A 17,566-nucleotide genomic window follows, 5' to 3' on the forward strand; every position below is an offset into this window, starting at 1 on the left:
GTAGGCTCAACTGAAGAAGTCTTTGAGTACTTCAACGTCAGCAAGATGTGTTAAGTATTTAAAATACTGAAAATATCAACTGGACTTGTAGGATGCAGTATTTTAAACATAGAAATAGAATGAGAGTAGAACGGACACTGAACTGTTTGCCGTGGTCATTTGACTAGTCCGAAAGAAATTGGCGCTCAGCACTGTGCATTGACCATAGAAGTAGAATGAGTTTGTAGACTTGGACTATTTCTATGATTTTCAATTATTTATTTATTTGACAGAGACAATGCACAGCTCCTCGGCAGTACCAGAGCTAGCTATAAGCTAATTTTCATCTGTAGTCCCTGGGCAGGAAACATCTCTGTCAGACCACTAGAGTAATTGTTAATGTCAACTAAACATGTCATTGAAAGACTTTAAGTGCTACTTACTTGGTATTATTTCATCCTTATGTCTTTCTTTTATTCATATAAAAAAGCTGACCAACCACGGTTAATATTAGATATAAAGATTATTTTTTTAGGTCTTTTCCATTTATTTGATAGTGACAGGAAAGGTGGGAGAGAGATAGGGGATGGGGGATGACATGCAGCAAAGGGCCACAGGTCAGACTCGAACCCAGGCCTTTGTAAAGTACTCAACCTACATGGGGCGCACGCTCTTACTGGGTGAGCTAGAGGCCATCCCATATTAGATTTACTGTTTTTATTTTGTCTTGTCCCATCCTTGTAATTCTGTTTTAGAGCTAAACTTGAGTCTTAAAACTGAACACTATATAGTGAGTGTCTTAGTGCTGACAAGGTGCATGCAGGTTTTGTCCACACTTCCAGCAGCAGTAATGATGATGATGCCACGTGCGTCCATCTTTTGCCGTGTGAAAAGACTGACAGAAGATCAACTGAGGAAGGAGAACAGGATGGGGGTGGCAAGGGGAGAGGAGATTATTAAATAAATAATGATAAATAAATATAGTTTGGCTGATAATGTTTGTAGGTGGGTCAGTACTATGACATGTGGTTCCATGTGTAGACCCCATCTCAGCCTGTGGTATTGATCCTGTGACTTGAATAATTATGTCATTTTTCCATTACATGGCACCTGCTCGACTCGCCTCTCCTCACCTTTTTTGTTTTTCCATTATGAAAAAAAGTCCCTGGTACCTGCTAACAGGTACTTTTTTTAGTACCACCTCCGTCGAGGTTCCAAGCGAGCTGAGGTGATACCAAAAGGTGACGTGAAAACCTGCAGACTACTGATTGGTCGGAGAGAATCGTCACTAATCACTGTGTCATCATTGCTAGCGACAGACGGGGGTGTCCTGAACAACGAATGAATGCATCTTTTTAGCTAATTAATTGGCTGGTTAAATGGTAGCTAGAAAGCAAACATTCATTTTTAATCTACTTTAGGCCCTGTCCACACAAACACAGGTATTTTCAAAACGGCAGCTTTTTCTACATGGTTAGGCCGTTCGTCCAAAAGCAAACGCAGTATCAGGTTACTGAAACTGAACCTTTTTGAAAACTCCTGCCAGGGTGAAGATTTTTAGAAACTCTGGTTCCATTGTTGTCATGTAGCCGGTGAAAACGGTGATTTTGGCTTGTGACGTTGGAGTGCGCACTGTTGTCTCCTTTGTTTGACATCAGATTGTGCACCGCTATCACCTTTGTTTACATGAGACGAATCTCTGCAATGGCGGACGTAGCTAAGATATTGCTGCTAATAACTGTGCTAACAGGGCTTGTCACATATATACAGATACATACACACAGTTCTCCCATTATATTGCGGAATAGAGGTGTCAGAATGCAATACTCCACAAGTCACTGGTTATGACTACACTCCCATGACACAGAACTCGCCGCCATCGTCGCCGGTTTTGGATGAGACCCGGTCAGACCTCTACAGGAACTTCAGGCTTCTGATTGGCCAACATGACTTAACGGTTAGGGTTATATCGCCACCTGTTGGTTTGGCACGCTGTTGGTTTGGCATGCTCTTGACAGCATTTGATAGCATGTTTTTAAGTTTTTATGTGGACGGAGGTATTTTTAAACCTTGCTTGTGTTGACAAGATTTTTTTTTTAATCGAAGGAGGAAAAACTCTGTGTACGTGTGGACTAGGCCTTAGACTGTATTACTTGACTTGCTTGATTGTGACCACAGTGACTTTGTGACTTGCTTGTGACTTGCAAATGTGTGACTTACTCCCACCTCTGATATATATATATATATATATATATATATATATATATATATATACATATATACTTGATTCACATCTGTAAATAGTAGGTTAATGGTTTTTTTTATTACCTTTGTCCTTGTTTTTAGCTGTATGTATATTTCTGTGTATGTACATGGTATGTAAACACATACTTGACTTATAGACCTTTTTCACAGCAAACATTTTGTCATGTCATAGTAGGACATGCAGAGGTGAAACCGAAATTGATAACATTAATAATGGCCCAGTTCCATCAAGTGTCCCAGTAAGCTATTCCAGTGAGCCAGCATGCACAATACCAGGACCTCCCCTAAGTGGAATGCAGCCATCATTTATGTTAAATACACCTGTGCTTTTCCTACTGTACTATGACCAGTCAAAATGTCCACTGCAAAAAGCTGTCTATAAAGCTGATTCAAACTGTCATTAGTTTTACAGCTATTATTAGTCATTAACCAAAGTGAAAGACAAAATGAAAATGAGATCTCATGGTGGCGGTACAGGAAAAGTCAGAGGATCACAAAGTCATTAGGCTTTATCCTCTGGGGAGCAAACCATCACCACACAGTCTATCTCCCTAACAGATCACAATGTTCCTCTGTCTGATATCAATAGTGTCTATTAAAACTATTCCGTGTCATCTCACCTCATCGCAGCCTGAGCACCGCGGCCACACCGTCTGACAGTAGTGTCGTCCACAGTACAGCTTCTGATTGGACCAGAAGTAGACCAGGTCCACCAATCCCTGGCCACACTCTGAACATACGAAGCAGGTTGGATGCCACAGGGCGCTATGGTAACCTGCACGCTCAGCATAAACAGCTGGACTCTCTTTGGCAACGTCACCTTGGCAACCAGTGCACCGCTAGAGGACAGAATATGAAAGTGAGAGAAGGCCGTGAACCAAACTACTGCAACAAACTTTATGTTTAAAATGAGTGGTGTCAGATACAGTGAGGCATTCTGGGGGAACCATCAGTGTGCAACATTTAGTGACTAAAAGAGGGCGAGCTGGGTGGGGTTGTTAATCTATATGGGGTGACATTAAGAGGTCCATAATCTTTTAGAAGTGCACTTGAAAAAAATAAGTTGCCTGGATCTAGTTCCAGTGGTGGAAATAAATTAGGTGGCCAACATTTACTCAAGTACTGTACTTAAGTACACATTTTAGGACTTGGACTTAACTTGGGTATTTCCATTTTATGCTACTTTATACTTCTGCTCCACTATATTTAAGAGTTATAAATATTGTACTTTTTACTTTACTACATGTATTATTTAAGAGCTATAGCTACAAGTTACTTTTCCACATTAAGATTTTACTTACAAAACATGAAATCAGATTATAAAATATGATCCATTCTTACAGATTAAACTACCGAAAGTACATGAAGAAGTTACAACTACAACAATAAAGTACCACTTACAAAATAATACATCAATGATAAAGATCCAATAATATAGTAGTATAACACTGTGACTGACAGTAGCCACCTTGCATTATGCATACTTTAACTTTTGATACATAAGTTACATTTTGCCACTAATACTTAAGTAAATACTTAAGTGAAAAATTGAATGCAGGACTTTTACTTGTAATAGAGTATTTTTATACAATATATATTTGTATACTGTGGCATTGCTACTTTTACTTAAAGCGATATTTTATCGATTTAAATCCAGTTTTTGTGTGGGTAGTGTGTGCAGATGAACAGTGTGTGGCTTCCCTCCATTGCACCAGTGCACGGAACCAGAAGCAGCCACTGATATCTGGCGGATCTCGGCAGACCTCCGCTCCTCTGATAAGCTGGAAGCTCCGTGCGCTACGACCATGGAGGAAAGCCACACACCATTCATCTGCACACACTGCCATGATTCAGAGCTCTGTTGTATGTGTTTTGAGGGTTTGTGTGTTTTTTACTTTGTGTCGTTTCTGTATTTGATAGAAATGTACAACCAGAAAGAGAGCCACACCCCAGATTGCCCCAGAAGTAGGTGTGAATGGTGGGATAAGGCCTATTAACAGTAATATTTTCGGGGTCTAGTATCCAATATGAACGTGATAGGAACAGAAACCTTTTTCTGAGTAAAAGTGGGGACAATGCAGAAATACTGAACCAATTGCTGTGGTTGTAAATTCAACTTTTTGGGGTGACTTTAGGCTTTGCACAGTCGTTTAGCAGTGCAACAGGAACCTGCGAATATTTAATAAGAGAGTGCAACCTACAAAATAACTGGACCAGAATAACTGGATTGGAATGGAAATGCCTCTGCTGATGTTTCCTATCTGTCTGATGCTTTTCAGAGCAAAATGTTTATTTCTCGAGGGTGCAACCGACATTAGCACGATTTAAACTGTGAAGATGCCAGACGCCTTATTTACTTACATATCCAGTCTTAGTGCTGTCATCTGTTCCATTAGTGGAGCCAGTAGCAGAGGCAGTGATGCTGCTGGTCGAGCCGTGGTCCTGATGCTGAAGAGCATCCTTTTTGTCAATGTTGCTGCGGTCCTTGGCTTCCTTTGCTCTCCTCTGAGTGGCTGCTTCCCTCAGAGCTCCACCCTCACCAGGTAAGGCCACCTCCCCAACTCCCAGCACCTCCTGTTTGTAGCTCTTCACAAACAGCAGCATGGAGGATATCTACAAGAGAATGTAGGAGAAGTAAGAGATACAAGTCATCATGTAACATTGTTTCATCAGACTTTTCCATTATGTGGAAGTTGTTTTCCAGCCATAAAAACTGATTTAAGTGATATTGGTTAGCTAACATACTGTTTAAATAATAATGAATGTTTGGTCCTGGCAGAGTACTGTACCTCCTCATCACTGGCAAGGCTCTGACACTTCATGGGGTCCTGATCGTAGGCAGGGAGCTGACTGAAGAGCTGCCTGCGTCGCTCCAACGCTCCATCTGTCCCCAAGACGGGACGTAGACTGTCTGGGATGAGCTCCATGTACTGCATGGCCTGAAGGGGGGTCAGGGGCGTTTTAATTCTGGTTACCTTTATTTCTACAGCATTAGTTATATTGAGATATAATTCACATTCATTCACATTTATCAGGCTGCAGATTCAACACAAGCTGTTTGGTCATTATGAGATCAGTTCTGCAACTGTCAACCTGCACCACCTACAAGATAGTTAAATGACTGCAGGACTTTGGACCCCAGGTTTAATTAAAAAGTACAATACTTTACTCTAAAGAATAGAATAAAATGGTTATACTACGTAAAATACAGACCTCTACCTCATCAGCTCCAACAACCATTTATAATACTCATGTCTCGAGTCTGTATATTGAGAAATATACAGTAAGTTACTGGGGCAAATCAGAAAGATTAAGATTAAGACTTAAAAAAAAAAAAAAAAAAAAAAAAACAGAAACCAAATTAAAGGCAGGGTTGGTAATGTTGAAAAGCTAGCAGGATTTGAAAGCTGCATCTCCTCTGGGCTCCGTCTAACTACCTAACTACCTAAAAACATGCATAAGACATATGATTGCCTACCTCTCGCTAACATGGTTGGATGACATACTTCAGCATAGAGGGAATGTTCAGGAGACTGAGTCTGTGTTTCAGTTGTCATCTCACTGTCCCGGTGTATTCAGTGACACATCTGTGAGTTGTCAGATGACTGCACCAGAGTACAATAAGTCTAGAGCTGTACTAGCAGACTCTACGTGCTGCAGCGTTCATTTCACAGCAAACAACATGCTGAAGAGTTTTGGAGACCGATCTGGAGAGTGGTCCCAGTGTTGGATCTGGATCTGTCTCTACAAGTTGAACCACAGTAATGTCCCCTGCAACTCCCCCACCACACTGCAGTGCACAATAATCACTGTCATCCTTATAATTATAGGTTGTGAAACCTGAAACATACTTGTTTTTAATGGAAACCAGGCGGTCTAGACTGTCCCACATGCAGAGGGGGCTGTAGAAACTAAACTAAAATAGTAAAAAAGAAATAAAATGAGTATTCTGGTAAATCCCAGTAGAAAGTTTGCTATCGTATGCGACATGGTCTGCCCCGGGGGGTTAAATTATGAGTCTGTTTAAAACCTGATTATTTTGTATGATTGTTTCATACATTTTTGTTTAGGTCTATCCAGCAGAGTCATGGTGTCCCCAGATCTCAGCAACAATCAGTAACTGGTGAGTAAAAGGTGACTCTACAAGCCTTTGCAGACCAACCTACTGCAGCTTCACACCAACCACCAACCTCCTGTACGCCACACTGATCCTCACCAGTGTCTGGTTGAGGCCGGCCGGCGCCCAGACGTATGTCGTGGTGTTGAAGGTGGGGTCTTTGCGCGACACCACTGGATTGGTCACAATCATACGGTTCCTCTTGTAGATGCGAAGGCCGCCGCCTCCTTTAACCTTCGCTGTCAAATGGGAGCAGGGTGAGTCTGCGAGCAGGCGTCCCATTCGCTGGTCATCTTCCACGTCACTTCCAGGAGCGTGGTCGACCGCGCTGCAGCCGCAGGCGACACATGCTTTCCTGCACAGGTAGGGCAAGACGAATGGGAGAGCAAAGATGTAAGCTAACATGATCATCTCTTAGAGAATTTTGCTGAATTAAAGACTGTGTGGGGCCAGATTGGGTGGATTTCTGCCTAATTGGGGTACGTTAATTGGGTGGTTGAATATTGATTTGGGAAGTTTGTAATAATTTGTGCTGCTTTTTATACCATCTTGGTGGTTTCCCCCAACAAAACATTAGGTTATATTCCAATAAATCGTCCCCCTTCTCTCCAAGTAGTACGATGAAATGCCAACCCGTTCTCACTGCAAAAAGCACCCATCAGCGTGTTTGTAGAACGCAACAGGGAGAGCAGCAGCCACACGGCGTTTGAAGATGACGTAGCACTAAGAGCGACTACGGTAGCGAGTAGTATGAAAGGCCGAAGATCTGCATAGGGAGGTTGGTTGGGGTGGTGGATGGGTCAAACAACACAGGACTTTCACCCAGGAGACCGGGGATCGTGTCCCGCATGTCACGTTTCCTGAACCCAACCGTCGCTTTCTTCTTTTCCTAAACCCAACCATACTGTTATTCTTTTCCTAAACCCAACCGTCCCGTTATTGTTTTCCTGAACCCAACCGTCCCGTTTTTCTTGTCCTAAACCCAACTGTCCCGTTCTTGCCCCACGTGTCATGGAAACATAAGCCCACCCACGGCCTTTTCCTTAACCTAACTGCGTCAAAAGTGACGCCAATAGTCCCGACCAAGCGCGTTTAGATATGACGCTAAAGGAGACTTTTAGCATCAATAACAACGACAAAGGCACCTGACCAAGCGTCCGTATTTTACGAGATGGGAGTGAGAACTGTTGAAATGACAGGGATCAACATGGAATGGCTGATGACGACCCACCAAACCAAATGACAATTCAATTCATTACAACTAGGTTTAACTTCTTTTCCCTTTCAAATTATTATTCGTTCATAGCTCTGTGAAAAAAGACTTGTAAAGACTGTTACATCTGTTCGTATAAGTGAAACCTTTTATGTCACATTTATCCAAAAGAAAAATAGATTGTTTTCTAGTATATTAACCGTGGTTTTGAGTTAGCCTAATAATTATTAAAACATCTTCAAACAGAACAATCTTTAAGCAAAAACATCCATTATGTAGATGATTCATGGATGTACAGGCTAGCAGTACAAATCAGTGGGACATGATCCCTCAGAGCCTTCAGTCAATTGGCTAAAAATATGCAAAACCAAGTTCTTTTAATAGCAGAGAATGGTTGGGAGGGAGGAGTGAAAAAACCACTAGTACTGTATCCAGCGCTTCAGTTATTTCTCTTTTCCTTCCCTTCATTGATTTTCGTTTTTTAGGCAACAAAATAATAAAAAAAATTAAAAAGCAGTGAAGGGGTGTACCTCCAAGAATGTGGCTGGAATCCAGAGCAGCTCTCCTCACATACGTGACACACCGCTGCACCTCCTGCACTCTGCTTTACAGACATCTGAGAGGAGACACACATAACAAACACAGTAACTCGGATCCTGCGAGGAACAGTCCATTCAAGTTTCTATATTATAAGCAATGTAACAGTGAGAGCTTCAAAGACCAAAGGTCACAAGAGCTAGCACTAATATAGAAAACCATTTAGATCAGGAAATACAACTGATGAAAAGGTTGGATAAAAATAAAATTACTATGGTAAGTAAATAAAACACTTCAAAAACATCAATATTATGAGACATGGAAACATTTTGACTTTTTAAGGAACTCTATCAGCCTGGTGATATTCTACATGTTTCTTGCTGTGTGTGTGTATCAAAGCCTGATATAATTTCTTCCTCTGCTCCATTGTTGTTCAAAAACTATTAAAAACACATCAGTGAGCTACACTGTTGCACTGGGTGACATGTAATTTACTTAGAGTTAGTCTCGCATTGCCAGACCCTCCTCCACAGCGCTGCGAAGAAGGGTCTGGCAAGTCCACACAGCATTCTGGGATGGGAGAGAAACGTGCTCAGGTTTATTGGCATTTCTTTAAATCAATCACAATCTTCTTGGCCGGTGCTAAGCGCCGGGCAGAGCCACGGCGCCGCTGCTAAATAGCCTCGGGAAGGAACTTGTTTTGGTGGAACATGTGTACATTTAAAAGTTGTTTTAGTTGTGCAACAGAAAACTCAGATTGGACAGATAGTCTAGCTAGCTGTCTGGATTTACCCTGTAGAGATCTGAGGAGCAGTTAACCATAGTCATCATAAATCCACCGGAGTTTAGAATGCCAACACAGAGGAAGGTGACAGACATCCTGCTGATATGAGGGACATCCGGCTGAATTTCCGCGGCACCTAGAGTCAACCCCATATACAGCGTCCTGCTGCCACAAATACTCACTAGAGCAGTGAATGTGTATTATTCCATCGTTGAAAATAGTCCCCAAAAATGCACTATTTTCTCCTGTTTGAGTAACGTTTGCTAAGAACTATAGTGACAGCTGTTTTGGCATATTACTGACTTGTTTTTGAAGCTGATGAGTTACTTGTGAGTGACTGACCATTAGCTCGGAGAGCCTTTTTTCACCTCTTCAGTAACTCTTTTTTTTAACTAAATGAAGTACAATCCTTTAAACAAAATGCCAGTGGGGGAGTAAACGGGACGTTTCGAGAGCTTTTGTGACTGATAAGTGCTAGCTCGGCTGGCTAGCATGTTTTGCGGTTAGCTTGCCAGCAATATTAGTTCACCAACTACTGCAAGTAGTAACTACCATGTTCTTCAATGACACACACCTGCTTTTCCTAATGATTAAAGAATACTTTTTAAGTGAAACTGAATAAAGAAAGAAACTGAATATAGAAAGAAAAGTTAATTCTTGACTTTAAAGTAATATGAAATAGTGTGACAAAATAAATCTCAACTCAAGTTCCACTTGCAAGCCTTCTCTATACCTTTCAACCAATTTCCTCTGCTGATGAGGACTGTGAGATGCGGGTGAAAGCTCTGGAAAAGGCTAGTATGGGGACCTTGAGTTAAGCAAAAACCTACAAGTAAGTATTCGTACGACACAGAATTAACGCAGAGGCCTCAAGTGACGATGATTCTGTAGACATAAGAGGAAGTGTTGGATGAGAAAGAGAGTGTTTTCAACTTTTCTCAGTGAGTGTGGGAGGAAGAGAAGGGAGTACACACATGCACGCACGCACGCACGCACGCACGCACGCACGCACGCACGCACACACACACACACACACACACACACACACACACACACACACACACACACACACACACACACAGGGTGGATGATCTCATTGATCCACCCATTGACATCATCTCAGTACGGGTAAACAGTCTTATCAGTCGTCGTGTGTGCGCATGCAGGCTAGGAAACAATACTGTTTTTAAAGCCTCTGGCAGGAAGCCTGATGACTGTTCTGCTAAATCAACCTGCTGCTGACAGACTGTCCACCTGTCCATCTGTCACCAGGTATTTACAAGCTCGTCTCTCCTCAGGGAGACATTCATACACATATTATATTCTCTCTATAAACAAGCTCTCCCAAAATGATGAACTACAAAATAAGTTGATATAACAGCCTGAACTTTTCTTGGAGGTATTTCCATCAGATGTTTGAGCATGCCACAAGAGCGTTAGTGACGTCCAGCACTGATGTTGGGTGATAAGTTCTGGCTCGCATTCAGGGCTCTGTTCTTCCACACCAAACTGGATAAACCATTCCTTTAAAACCTGGCTTTGCTTATGAGGGCATTGTCATGTTGTTCTCCCAAACAAAGCTGCGAAGAACACTGTCTAAAATATCAAACAATCTTCTCATCTCTAAACAAGAAAGCAAATAAGCGTATTTCCCAAAAATGTCAAACTATTCCTTAGAGATTTGCCACTTCATCGACATCATCCAACTCCCACCAGGAAACAAAGACCTCAAACAAAGCAGTCATTAGGTGAGAGAGAGAGGACAGATGAGTGCGTTTAGAGGTGTGAAGAGAGAGAGAGTGTGTGTGTAAGTGTGTGTTAGATGGTGAAGAGGCTGTTGATCGGCCCGTGTTGAAAAGGTCACATCGATGACGGCTGCAACAGAAACAGCTGAAGAAGAACAAGACTGCCTTACATCCCTCTGGAATACACTGACTGACAGCGTGTGTGTTTATTATTATGTTACTGAGCTGACACCAGTTAACAGCACCAAGAGTGGTACGAAAACACCTTTCCGAAGTCAGTTCAAAGGAGCATTGCACTAAACCTCTGCATATTTGGCTCTTTTTTGTGTGTTTTAATGTAGTATTATTCTTCCTGTAGAAAGACACCCAATGAAATGAAGGTGTATGTGTCAGTGCATATACTCACTGTGATCCTGGTGGGAGTCACAGAAAGAGCAGACGTGACTCAAAAGTTCCTCCAAACAAACATGAATTGAACCTGTTACTCATCCTGCAACCAGTTATGACACAGACGCCATGGTACATGTAATGCTGGCTTGTTGTGACACTGACCAACTTGTACAACATTGCAAAAAGTTTCCAATTTGCTTGTGTACACACAAGCCAGAGAGACGGAACAACGGCAAAGAGGCAGAGAAAGGTGGGGAAATGACATGCAACAAAATTCCCCAGATGGACGCAAACCAAGGACGTTGCAGGCCACGGTCAGCACCTTACCTGCTAGGGGCCACCAGGGAACCCCATCTCTAGTTCTATTAAAAGGATGAACCCACAGAGTTGCCCTAACACAGTTGTAAAGGTCAGCTGAAAATATGCGGTAAGAAAACCAAACATGGTCGTCAAAGTCTTCAACCGAGACAAACAGGGAAGAGGCAGTTGTGTGATCGGCATAAGACGTGGAAAAGTGGGGGTTATAAAATAATACATATCTTGTTCAAAAGTTGATTTAGCTGCTTCACTTGTTTCATCTTGCATTCAGTAACGTTATGTCCCTGTCATTAATGCTGTCTGATATTAACGGTTCTTGGAAGAAACTGATTTATGTAGTCAATTCTTCTACAATCTACTGAGAATTAGATCCTATCCATACTACTATCGTTTCAGCGCTCATAATTTGGCTGCCCTATGTCGGGTCCCTGTTCTGAAGCAAATTCGACCTATTAAATTAAGTTCCGCTCAAACATTTAATCTGTGTGGCTCCTCTGTTATCAGGCAATCACTGACAACCTTCACTTAGTCTGATGGAGTTATCTTAACCACAAATATAAATGGAACAGTACAGTATGATTGATTAGCTGCTCTGAATGAAAGCGTTTGCCAAATGATACATATGAGCCAAAGTGGAAATGTATTTCTTCAGAAAGAGGGAAACATGTGTTAGCTCTATATTTAGGAGTCAGATAACCCAAGTATGTCGTAGGTGGATCACACTCTGCTGAGCCACGATGAGTAATTCTAAATATGTCGGCTATGTGACGGTTAAACTGCAGGAAACGCTGTGAGATAAGAAGCTGGAGGTCAAAGAGGCGGCGAGTAGACCCTCTTTAATCTCCAGAACGTTGTCACATGGAATCCTGGATGTTTCCTGTTGTTCAAATCAGACAATATGGTTCATCAACTCGTAACAGGGTGAACGGCACTTCTGCATTCGCTTTGCGGCTCTCTATCGGCTAAAACCGCACTATGCAAGTTTGCCAGATCGGGTAGCGGATCTGTAGTTCGAATGAGACATAATGGGACAATTCCGCTTCCAACCTGTAGGGGGACTGAAGCGGGAAAAGTTCTCTAGCGTTGCTTAAAGCCCGAGACACACCAAGCCGATCTGTCGAGGTCAGTGACTCGAGTCTGTTCGGTGTGTTCCGTGCCGTCATCCGTCCGAGGGGCCGTCGGCCTTCATTTTGACCGATTTGACATGTATAATCGGTGGGTCGGGCACTGCCAGCAGTCGGACTCAAATGATCCATCTGATTGGTGGAGTGCTAACCCGGAAACGGGGAGCGGAATGAGCGTGACTAGAGTCTCTCAGAATCTGACGAAAATCTTTTAAACTGACCTTTGTCGATCTGAAATGAAGACCAATTCAGCAACTGCACGGCCTATTTCTCGCTTAAAATGTTTTCAGAAACACGTTTCGGTGAACTATTTTTGTACAATATGAGATCGTATTCTAAACATGCCGCCATGACAGTCTGTCTTTGAATTTCCAGAGAAACCAGACCCAAGTGACGCGTTCGTCCAATCACCTGCCGGTTTTCATTTTTGGGCGACAATACATATTAGCGCCACCTGCTGTTATGGAGACGTATTACGTCTCGTCGCTTTGGTGTGTTCCGAGGCACTTTTTTGACCAACTCGGGGAGACTGATCGATCCAACTGCCTTTTCTGCCGACGGTTGGCCGTCTGGTTGGTGTGTCTGCAGCTTTAATCAGCTAATTAACTGCCTCTGTGTGCCTAGGTCTGGTCTGTTTAACAAGGTTACATTAATTACACAATAACACTTCCGATGAGTAATCCATAACAATAACTTGTTGAAAATAGCATGATTACATTGAAAAGCAGTCCTTGATTATTTGTCTGTATTTTTATCGTGTCATGTGATATGCTACTTTAGTACACAACAAACAAATATTACTGGGACCTAGATGAACATTTGATATCTATATTCACATTAGAACACCACCGCTGACCTGTTACAATTTGGCCAAAATTAAGCACAATGACCATACACGGTCCAGCCATATATTGAGTTCTGACCTAGTTTTGTTACTCTAATGTCTGGAAATTAAACTGAAAGCACTTTAATGTAATTTAATAACATTAAATAATAACATTTAATGACATAAAAATAATCGGCAACTCTTATTTATATATTTTTTATAGTTTGGACTGTTGGTCGAACAAAACAGGTAACTGTTTACAGACATTTTTTTTTACTGTTTTCTGACAAAATGATTAATCAGTTAGTCAAGAAAGTAAACGGCAGATGAATCGATAACGTATAATGTATACAACATAATGTATAATATAAGTTTTTGTTTTGTACTTTGGTTACAGAGATACCTTCCTGCAATCCTAAAACCTATTGTGTGTGTGCGTGTGTGTGTGTGTGTATGTTGGGGGTTATTTCCATCCTGGTGATGGCAGTTTTTCCAGCTCCTGTACTGTATATAAAGAAGGACGTGGGGGATCAAACCCCCGACAGGTGACACTGATCTGTCAAGTTATCTGCCTCAGACTGATGTGACCTCTGGACGGACAACCAGAGGATGAATCACAGGACAGATCTGTGGGAGACAAAGAGCCGCCAGAACAGACCCAGCGGGAGGATCAGGTCCTCGCGGTCATGGATTACCTGCTCTGACTGAATTAGAACTCTCCAGCTGTTTAAACTGGATTGGATGAGATCAAGCCTGAGAGATTTCATCCAAACTGACTTTTAAAGATGGATGGCTGACTTGCATCAGTTTATTAACTCACGTTGTTTTAATAAAGACTAAAGAAGAGATACCAAATGGCACCCGACACAGTGTTGTTTACTGCATCACGCCCATTGCATGAGTGTATCATTTCCTGTGAATCCCCTGTGCAGCAAAGGTGTAGCCTGGAAACCAAACAAATCTGCAGAGCTCATGTTCCATTTGCCCCCCCCCCTCTTCCCATTCAAACAGATTTCAAGCCATTCAGATTCATCGCGTCACATCTGTTTATCTCACACAGGGCAGGTTTAAGACGATGACTGACAGAGGAGCGTCATGCTTGTAATGTAGTAACTGGACTTTACCGGCATTCTCCGTCAGGGCAACGCACCAGGCTCATGGAACTCAGATCAAACTGTCAAACTGGGCTGTGCTGATCAAAAACTAATGAAGAATCTGTAATTGTCTATCATACTTTTGTCCTGCTTTAAAAGCTTGCCCCAAATCACTCAGAGCTGAGTTGTTTCATTGCTGTGATTGGTTGTAGGTCTATTCAATTGCGTGCAGAGGCATTTTGGTCTGCACCGTTGATAACGCCCCTTGGAACTCGAAAATGAATGGCGAGATTCCAAAGCATTATGCATTTTTGCAAATTGCATATTTTTGTGAATTGTGACTGACATCACACAGGCGACAGTTTGGATCTCTGGGAAGTGATCCCAAAACACACCTGCAATTCCTGCTTATCGCCATAGATGCCGACAAAGAGAACGAAACGAGATCTTAATAAACGCCCGTTTGATTCAAGCCATTGATGTAAAAAAAAAATTTAGCAAATGAGTTGCTGCAAAGCTAATTAAGACTATCAGCTCCACACAACTCTCTCTGTATTTCTCAGTATGGCTATGTTCAGAAGATTGTGTCGTCCTGTGACTTACACGCGCAGAAACTCGAGTGAAGATAATTACCTCTTCTGTGTCCTCCTTGGCTACTAGCAACTGCGTCGAGGAGGCGTGGGGGCGCGTGCGCGTGCGCGATCACGTAAGGCTTGTATCATGTGGACGCGCAGACAGTGTTGTTGTCATTACTTAGAATTCCTCATGGGGGCGACAGAAACTACGCACTATAGCTTTAACCAATTGAAAATGACATTGGCGAGAGAGATATGTAACTCAAAATAAAACCCTGCTCTCAAACAGAAATGAATTTACATGAACACTATGCTGACTGAATAGTGAAGTGAAAAATAAATGTCCATTCAGTCTAACTATTGGGCTTAATCAAAGCCGAAGTGTGAGAAGTTTCTGGGTGCTTGTCGGTAAATTTGCTTCAAACTTTGGTTTTATGACCTTAATAAACATATATACTGTATATAGAAAAGGCAATGAAGTTCACTTGAACTTCAGTAAAGTCTCTTTATTCCAAGGCAAGTGTTTCAGACATCCATCAACAGAAGATCAACATCAGACTAACTGACCCTCTGACCCTTGACATCCTCATTAGTTTTTTAACTAGAAGTATCTACTACATGCAATTAGAAATTTCAGCTGTACAGATGTAAACGTTTCTGTCCTACCTTCTCCATGGCTGAGCTCACGTCCATGTTGTCCAGCGTCTGTCGGCTGTTTGACTCTTCGGCTCTCTCTGCCTCTGCTCTTTCAGAACAATGGGGCTTAAATTCCTCTCCTGTCGACCACACTTCCTCTCTCCCCGCCCACAGTCGCTCCTGCTGCCGCTCTGCTCCACCGGCTCTCCACAGCCCACTGCAATTTAACTGTCTAGACTTTCATCTCATTCCTGCTCAGAAAACATCAGCTTCACTTTTTCACTTTGAACTCTCAGTGCTAAGTTTTTGCACGCCACACTTTACTTTCAAACTCAATTTTCTCACTTTTTCTGTTTCTTTTCCTTCCCCTTTTCTATCTTTATAAACTCACATCAAAACTCACCTTTCTCCTCTTCAGCTGTGGACTCCTGCTTTTTGTTGTCTGTTCTGTTTTTCTTCTCCACTCTTCCCTCTTGACTCGTCCTGTTGCCGGCTCTCCTTCTGCACCCTCTGCAACATGAACTCAGCAGGTTTCTTCACCTCCTGCTCCAACACGCCGCTGAAGGGGAAACCGATAAGTCTCTTTTTGCCTCAGTAAAACTACAGCACTCAATCACCTCTGTTTCTCTTTCTGACTTTTCTGAACAATGTATTCACTGTGCTTGGCTAAATATTACAGGTACCTCCTATGTTACAGCCTCAGACCATGTAGCAGCAGACTGGCAGTATTCAGGGAGATTTATGGTCTTGAAAACAACAGCTGCACTGTTGTCTCTCTGCAACAGACCAGGGCTTTGGATTCAGGCCTGGTCTTCGGCCGACTGGAGGACTACCTGGAGCAGCGAGGCTTGGCTGGACTGTTTGTGCTTTTAAACTGAGACAAAGACAGAGGGAGCCCTGAGGGATTCCCTGCTCTCGCTCTGCCAGCCAATCAGAGTGAGCCTGAAAAACTCCTCGGCCAATAGGAACATCAGAGGTTCCTCCTCCTCCTCTCGTTCTGCAGCTTTTTAGTGTGAAGCTCAATAGAATGTAGACCACAGAGCTGAGCAGGGCCAAACCAGGCCAAACCGAGCCAGGCGGGTCTAAAAGAGGAATAAAGTGATCCACGCAGAGCCGTGCAGAGCTAGCAAGAGCCATGCAGGACACCCAGGGTCAATCAAAGCCAGACAGGGCCAACAGGACCAAACAGAGCCAAGTATAGGGCCACACAGGGCTAAACAGACCCAGACAGAGCCATAGGGAGGTATGGAAAGCCATGCAGGGCCAACATTGGGCTAATAACAACCAGACAGGGCACCTGGGCTTCACAGACCCATGCAGGACCAAAAGGTGCTAAACAGAGCCAGGCTGTCCATAGAGGCTAAATAAATCTAAAGAGGGCCAAACAGGGAAAAACAGAGTCAGGTGAGGCCACATTTGGCATGACAGGACCATGCAGAGCCAGCAGGGTTAAAAGGGGCAAAGTATTCAGAGGCAGTATTCCAATAGTTTTCCAAAGGTTTTGCTAAAACCTAAAAATTAGCAACTGCTACACATTACAGTAGCAACAGAATGCTCTATCCAGTTTAAAATGAATATCCCTGCCACACACACTGTTTAAATAACAGTTAATAGATGAAAATGAATATTATCACTGTTACTAAATGCATGCTCAGATGCACAGACTTTGCATGTTTTTCCTGTATGAGCATGTGAGCGGCTTCTCGCTTCAAAAAATAGAAAAGTGGCGTTTTATAATTTGAGCTCAAACCCTAGTCTGGCATGATGGATTAGTACACCTGTATGACTTCTCAGCTTCAGACTATACTGCCAAAATACACAATTGCTAACACCGAGCCACTGAGCCAGGAAAAGTAGAGCACAAGTGATAATATTCTAGCCACATGTTCTGAAGGACTTGAATGATTTAGTCATTCTCCTTCCTTGTGTATATTGCAAAGTAAAAGCTGCGTTTGCAAAAAGT

General features: G+C 42.6%; 1 protein-coding gene across 7 annotated transcripts; it reads right to left on the bottom strand.

Moving 5' to 3' along the window:
* Positions 1-324: 324 nt before the first annotated feature.
* On the bottom strand, positions 325-17,090 carry lmcd1 (LIM and cysteine-rich domains 1). Of its 7 annotated transcripts, XM_031296761.2 has the most exons (9): positions 16,287-17,090; positions 16,003-16,162; positions 15,634-15,835; positions 8,105-8,190; positions 6,461-6,716; positions 5,034-5,183; positions 4,606-4,857; positions 2,865-3,083; positions 325-889 (listed from the first exon to the last, which is right to left on the bottom strand). In XM_031296761.2, exons 3-9 carry the CDS (start codon positions 15,658-15,660, stop codon positions 779-781), a joined length of 1,101 nt encoding a protein of 366 aa, XP_031152621.2. In that variant the 5' UTR covers positions 15,661-15,835; positions 16,003-16,162; positions 16,287-17,090; the 3' UTR covers positions 325-778. The 7 variants fall into 7 exon arrangements, with proteins under 7 accessions (XP_031152621.2, XP_031152623.1, XP_031152622.1 ...); XM_031296763.2 differs by having other exon boundaries at positions 15,634-15,820; positions 16,007-17,090; XM_031296762.2 differs by having other exon boundaries at positions 15,634-15,831; positions 16,007-17,090.
* Between the last annotated feature and the right edge of the window lie 476 nt (positions 17,091-17,566).

The sequence above is a fragment of the Sander lucioperca genome, chromosome 16 (assembly GCF_008315115.2).
Source record: "Sander lucioperca isolate FBNREF2018 chromosome 16, SLUC_FBN_1.2, whole genome shotgun sequence".
Classification (NCBI taxonomy): domain Eukaryota; kingdom Metazoa; phylum Chordata; class Actinopteri; order Perciformes; family Percidae; genus Sander; species Sander lucioperca.

Bases quoted from the DNA above. Each gene is read 5' to 3' on its own strand.
- lmcd1 (XM_031296761.2), bottom strand. From the start codon at position 15,660: ATGGACGTGAGCTCAGCCATGGAGAAG. The intron at 8,191-15,633 runs GTAGGACAGAAA...GTCTCCTCTCAG, and splicing joins TGAGCTCAGCCATGGAGAAG to ATGTCTGTAAAGCAGAGTGC. The intron at 3,084-4,605 runs GTAAGTAAATAA...TCTGTCCTCTAG, and splicing joins ACAGCACTAAGACTGGATAT to CGGTGCACTGGTTGCCAAGG.